Source organism: Solenopsis invicta, chromosome 13 (genome assembly GCF_016802725.1).
Source record: "Solenopsis invicta isolate M01_SB chromosome 13, UNIL_Sinv_3.0, whole genome shotgun sequence".
Classification (NCBI taxonomy): domain Eukaryota; kingdom Metazoa; phylum Arthropoda; class Insecta; order Hymenoptera; family Formicidae; genus Solenopsis; species Solenopsis invicta.
In genome coordinates, this window is record NC_052676.1 from 13,527,884 (window position 1) to 13,534,835 (window position 6,952).

Sequence of the window (6,952 nt, forward strand, 5' to 3'; positions counted from 1 at the left end):
ATAGCCTGACGGCAATGACGGCAATGGTGGAAATGATGGCAATTATGACAATGTTCTCGATGTTAATGATGGTAATGAAATGGCAATATGGAAATAGAATCGCATAATGAAATGAATGCAATGATGGAAATGTTATCAAAAAAATGGCAATGATGGCAATAATAAAAATGGTGGCAATGTCGGCAGTGGCGGCAATGGCGTAATAATAATGGCAATGATGAAAATGGGATGACAATGATGGCAACGATGGCAATAATGACAATGATGGAAAAGATGAAAAGTAGGCCATCCCATTGGATGGCAATGATGGAAAGAATGCAATTATGGAATGCAATTATCGATTCCTGAATGACATGAGCTTGCTGCTGTATTTGGTCTGCAGCCATATAATATTTCCATTTCATCATAGAATGGACAACGTTTAGTTGCAGCTCCACTAACATTATTATCTCTTTAGCATTTAAAGTATGCAAGTTTTAAATTTTTTAATTTTAGCTTTATCTGCTTGTTGTATCTCTTACTTTGTGGGTGTGGGTGATTCACAATTAAGCGAGAGGGATATTTATAATGCAATGCCGAGTTTATTGTTACGGGATACAGACAGACTAAAAGAAAAAAGACTGAATACATAGACTGACTCTCTGGGAAGGCCCGGAAGGTTACCGGATAATATAGATGGGTCAGTGATCATGAAAAGAAAGGCGGCTTCTTATTGGTCGAGAGAGGTACACGGGTGTAGTGTGCGAAATGCATATGGCGGTAATTCCAAACATAACATTTCCTCCCCTCAACGGAAATTCTCCTGATTAGCGACTTGGAGAGAATCTGTTCGGAGGACGACGATCCCTTGTCGATCTCCGAGGAAGAACTGGAGGTGAGGCGTGCCCGTTTCTTATAACGCCTCTATCGGATGCTGTTGATGGGATCTGTTCTGAAACCGTTGTTGTACGAGTCGAAGTCCTTGGTTGTGGCACTGGAGACGGCTGTATTTTTGCGTTCGTAGGTGCCACCGGTGTGTGTGCTTCCGAAGTATCCGGATAGAATCGTACTCGCCGGGGTTGACGGCTTTCCGAATTGTTACTCACATCGGGTGCTGGAGTAACATTGGATTGCTCTGTCGTCTTACCTTCTTCATGTCCTCGAATTTGATCTATATAGCGTTTGAATCTTCGACCGTTGTAATCAATCTCGTAATGAAGGTCTCCCAGACGAGTCGTGATAATTCCTCGGATCCATTTATCCATCCTAGGATTTCCCGAAAGGAAATATACAACTTGAGTTGGCTTCAGTGAGCGAAACGTTGGAACAAACTGTGAGTTCCACTTTTGAGTAACTTTTGTGAAGACGTCATCAGGTTGAACCAAATCCAAGCGTGTTCGTAATGTTCGACCGAGGAATAGCTGTGATGGTGATTGTTCCGTAGTTGAGTGTGGTGCGATGCGATAATGACGAAGGAATCTGTTTAGATCCTCTTGAAGTGTACTACGAGTAGTCCCCATGGCACGAAGGGCAGCTTTGACTGTCTGCACACTTCGTTCGGCTTGTCCATTGGTGGAGGGATGATAAGGCGCTGTTAACTTGTGGTATTTAACGCTACTGGTTTGTAAGAACGATTTGAATTCAGATGACGTAAACTGCGTTCCATTGTCTGAAACTACAGTGGTAGGAACACCATGAGCTGTGAATAAGTTATCAAGAATGGCAATTGTTGCAGCCGTCGTCATCGAGTTGGTCGCCTTGACTTCAAGCCATTTGCTAAATGCGTTGGAGACAATCAAGAGCATCATTCCAGCGACGGGACCGGCGTAATCGATGTGGATACGTTCCCACGGTCCTTTGGGGTAGTCCCAGTGATGCTGACGAAACTTTGGGGGAGCATGTGCATGTTTAGCACATTCAACGCATGATTTCGCAATACGTTCAATTTCCAGATCGATGCCAGGCCAATAAATAAATGATCGTGACATTCCCTTCATTTTAACGATACCTAAATGTGCCGCATGTAGATCATCCAGCATTGCTTTCCGTAGCACGGGTGGTATCACGACACGATGTTCGAACACCAAACAATTAGAGGCCAGTTTATAGGCTGACTCCGGAGCTTTGTAACCTGCACGTTCGAGGTTTCGTCCTGTTTCTAGTAATTTGATAATTTTTCCGAGTGCAGGGTCCTTTCTTGTTTCTCGAGCGATTTGTTCCGCGTCGATTGGTAATTGCTTAATTTGCTTAATGATGAAGTGATCGAATTCATCTCCATCGAACTCTTCCTTCCCTCGTGGCGAAGAATCCTGTATGGCGTTAATCGTTGATGATAGTGATGCTCTGGAACAATAATCAGCGTTAGTATTCTCTTTCGTGGATTTGAAAATCACATCAAAGTCGAAATGAGCTAAATAGTCTGCATAATTAGCCATTCTGCTAATACATAGCGGTAGCGATTTTTCTGGATGAAGGATTTGAGTTAGTGGCTTGTGATCAGTGATCAAGGTCCAATGACGAGCGTAGAGATAATGGAAGAACTTCTGTACAGCCCAGACGATGGCAAGCGCTTCTTTGTCGATCTGTGGATATTTCTGTTCTGTAGTAATCATCGTACGACTGGCATAAGCTATTGGTCGCTCCCGACCATTGCTGAGACAATGTGAGAGTACCGCGCCCAAGCCTGTTTTGCTGGCATCGGTTGCCAAAAGTAGAGGTAGCGACGGGTCGTATGGCATAAGGACTTGAGGTGATATCAATGCTGTTTTGATTTCCTTAAATGCCTTTTCTGCAGCAGGCGTCCATTTGAAAGTCTCCTGACGAAGTATATCTCGCAGCGGACGGTCTCTCGTCGAGATCCGGGATGTATGCATTGTAGTATGTGGCTTTCCCCAGAAATAATTGGAGTTCTTCATGCGTTGACGGTTTCGGCGCATCTCGGATTGCCTCAATGTGTTTATCCGATTTGTGGATGCCCTGAGCGTCGATCTTATGTCCTAGAAATTCCACAGAGGGTGATGCGAAGACGCATTTTGTGCGATTGAGTCGTAAACCATGAGAGCGCATTCTTTCCAGCATTTTTTCCAAGGTTATCATTAGATCGGCAAAGTTATCGGCGAAAAGTAGTACATTATCGAAAAAATTGCGTACTTTAGGAAGATCTTGGAGGACAGACTCCATCCGTCGTTGCCAGATAGCTGGAATATTTGCGGCGCCGTACACTGCGCGTGTCGGTCGAATTAAGCCATGTGTTGGTGTGTTAAGCGTAAGCGCGTGACTGAATTTCTCATCCACAGGAAGATGTGAATACGCATCTGTAATATCGAGATGACAAAAGGTTGTTGCGCCTCTCATTTGATTGAATATTGACTCAGCCCTCGGGATCGGATGTTTATCTATAATGATACGCGGATTAAGTGTTGGCTTGTAATTACCCGTGATGCGGATTTTGCCATTTTTCTTCGTTACAACGTGCGTAGTCGACGCCCATTCTGAATAATCGACTTTTTTGTAGAGTCCTGACTTGATTTTCGCATCGATTTCCCTCGCGTAAGCATCGCGGAGTGCGTAAGGTATTTCACGTGCTTTGGCGAAGACTGGTGTCGCTTCTGGTTTCAAATGTATCTTGACAGGCGGGCCCGATAGCTTCCCTGCTACGTCGTCGAATACATCTTGAAATCGATTCAGGAGTTGATCTAGCTGACCTTTTTGCTCTGCGGTAAGACAGGGCGGTACCGTTGACACCGCGTGAATCCCGTCTGGCGATGAGAATAGTTTTGCGAAATCTATTTCGTGGGTGAAGTGTGAGATCCATTCTCGACCCATGAGCGTATCGAAATTACCATCCACCACGTATAAATTAAGCCTCTTGGTAGTTCGGCCAATTGTGACATTGACTGGCAGTCGTCCAATACAATTGATTTTGTGAGACGTATAACTGGCGAACTGTCTATCAGTTTTCTGCAACAAACATGTAGGCTTAATGGTATGTAACATTTTTTTACTTACGATACCGCAGGGTGCTCCAGTATCCAGCTCCATCTCTAAATTATGGTCATCGATCGAGACATTGATCATTCGTTTCCGTGCTAGGTTGGAAGTGTTGATGTCATTGACCTTGTTGAAGTATTGAATAGAATCGACGTGATCTGCTGGTACGAGTGCGTCAGAAACTTGATCGGATTTTTCTTTCTTCTTGGATCGACACACTGTAGCGATGTGTCCCTTAATACCGCAATTATGACATTCGGCATCTCGGAATTGACATTGACTCCGTGGATGGTCTCTACCACATCCTTGGCATCGCTGGTCCTGCTTCTTTTTTGAGAAATCTTTCTGCTTGTGTTGGTATTGCTGCTGTCGATTGCGTGATGATGATCTCTGGCGTCCTTGTTTGTTGCCGTACTTTTTTTTCGGTTGTGTATAATCTAGTTTATGCGTAGCTTCGGGAGCTGGTGTCATCGTAGTTTTAACCTCATTAGCGGTAAGTCGAGTTGCTTCAAGAGTGTGTGCGATATCAAATGCCGCATCAAAAGTTGCCGGGTTCTTTGCTATAATTTCGTCGCACGTGTCACTAGATTCGAGCCCATGCAATAATTGTTCTATTAGCATTCTGTCGAGAAACTCTCCGTACTCGCAGTGAACTGCACCTTGCCGTAAACGAAGAGCGAAATTTGCTACCGTTTCATCTTTTTGTTGGCAGATTTTCCGAAATCGGATGCTTTCCGCAAATTTATTTTTAGCGCGATCTATATGGTTCTTAAGGGTATCCCGTATTTGCTCAAATGTGAGATCTTCAGGTGATCGTAGGCTTACCAAGAATTTGAGTGCCTGGTTGAGCTCTGTTCCCATGTGAACGCGAGCGAAGTTGGCCCAATGTTCTTCGGCGATTTTACTTAATTTGAGTGCCCACTCGAACCGTTTAAAATAATCTTCGACGGTGGCCCCATCAGAGGATCGATATTCACTTATTTTAAACGATGGTGGCTTTAAGTGCGTGGAGGTTGTGGTCCCCGTTGTCGATTCCGCGGCCATTCGTGTTGCTTCTCGAATCGCTTCCGTGAAGGCGGTCGACAATGCCATCAACGCTTCGGGTGTTAACGACATTTTGCACGCTTGCTGTTTTGCTGATTGAACTCATCCCACTTCTGACACCATTGTTGTATTTCTTACTTTGTGGGTGTGGGTGATTCACAATTAAGCGAGAGGGATATTTATAATGCAATGCCGAGTTTATTGTTACGGGATACAGACAGACTAAAAGAAAAAAGACTGAATACATAGACTGACTCTCTGGGAAGGCCCGGAAGGTTACCGGATAATATAGATGGGTCAGTGATCATGAAAAGAAAGGCGGCTTCTTATTGGTCGAGAGAGGTACACGGGTGTAGTGTGCGAAATGCATATGGCGGTAATTCCAAACATAACACTGTTCTGCTGTTTTATTGTAACCTCTTTGTTCCATTTCTGAAACAAGTAGCCGGAAAATTTCAACATGTTTATGTCTTTTTCCATTCATTATTGATAATATCTGTTTTTCCGTGCATAATTCTAAAAAAACACGCGTCTCCTCTTCTTCCCAATTTTGTCTTTTTTTACACATTATATTAATTATCGCAGATTTATTCTCACAAGACGAAGACATTATTAACTATTAACTGAAGAAAACTTGAGAAAACCTAAATCGCCTATTACATAATATGGAAATATTTACACCGTTACAAGTGTGCTGAAAATGCGTACTATTTTGATACGATACGTCTGTTTGATTTCTATCGTACCAGACTATACGTCATCGTTTACACCATCGAATTAAATTAATTTAGTACGTATATTGTACTTAGAAGGCGTATCAAACAACCGGTGTAAACTAAGCCATTGCCATCAATGCCATCATTGCGACGATTGCCGTCATTATCACAATTGCCATCATTGCTATCATTGTCACAAATGCCACCATTTCTGCTACTGCTATCATTGCCATCTTTTTGATAACGTTACCAAGCATTTATTCCATAATGTGCCATTCCATTTTCATATTGCCATTTCATTGCCAACATTAAAATTATCGAGAACATTGCCCTAAGATTGTCAGGCTATAGGCTGACTAATGGCACTGATGTCAATCATGTGCATTGTTGAAATGTTGAAATGAATGCAATGATGGCAATGGGATGGCAATGTTGAAATGAATGCAATGATGGCAATGGAATGGCGACGATGGCAAAGATGTCAATGATGGCAATAATGGGAATGATAGCAATAGTGGTAATGATGGCAATAATGGGAATGCTGTGAATGAGAGACTATCTCACATATTCCAAGCAGAACAGGGAGTCACCACTACATCAAAATAATATCAAAATGATCATTAAAAGTCGCTTTTCGATCAATTAAGATTTGATGTCATTTTCACTTGCTGTTCTGCTTGGGATTAATCTTTAGCGGACAAATGGTGAGAAAATCGACCAGAGACCTTTAGTTGACTTTTTGACAAAAACTTGACGAAAAATGATGAATTTTTTCAAAATTAAAAAAAAACTTGGAAAAAATTAACTTCTGACATTTCATATACGACAGGCGAAAGGGCTATTAAAACGCGATATGGTCCATAAAATTTCGGTAACAATTTTGCCGTAATGCTTTGAGCCGCGGACGATAGGACGGGGTATCTCTTCAAAACGAGCCCCCACTACAAAAACTGTACCACGACGAAGCTGATTATAATACATAACTTGTTTTTGGTAGGCTTGCTCGAGATTTTCCGAAACCCATTCAACGCTCGTAAGTCTTGCATACGTCGTGACCGATATTTTGCCACTATAATGACATGAATAATCTTTAGCGGAAAAACGGTGAAAGATAGTCCAACTTTGGTCAATTTTTTGACAAGAATAGATGTCAGAAGTGAATCTTTTTTCAAGTTCTTTTTAATTTTACAGAAATTCAGTGGACTATCACTAACGCCACAATT

At 42.4% G+C, this 6,952-nt stretch overlaps 2 protein-coding genes across 2 annotated transcripts; both read right to left on the minus strand.

Moving 5' to 3' along the window:
• Positions 1-806: 806 nt before the first annotated feature.
• Positions 807-2,717, minus strand: LOC120359353 (uncharacterized protein K02A2.6-like). The gene has a single exon (XM_039456497.1). It carries the CDS (start codon positions 2,715-2,717, stop codon positions 807-809), a length of 1,911 nt encoding a protein of 636 aa, XP_039312431.1.
• A 37-nt stretch (positions 2,718-2,754) lies between these two features.
• LOC120359354 (uncharacterized protein K02A2.6-like) lies at positions 2,755-5,085 on the minus strand. The gene has a single exon (XM_039456498.1). It carries the CDS (start codon positions 5,083-5,085, stop codon positions 2,755-2,757), a length of 2,331 nt encoding a protein of 776 aa, XP_039312432.1.
• Positions 5,086-6,952: the final 1,867 nt, after the last annotated feature.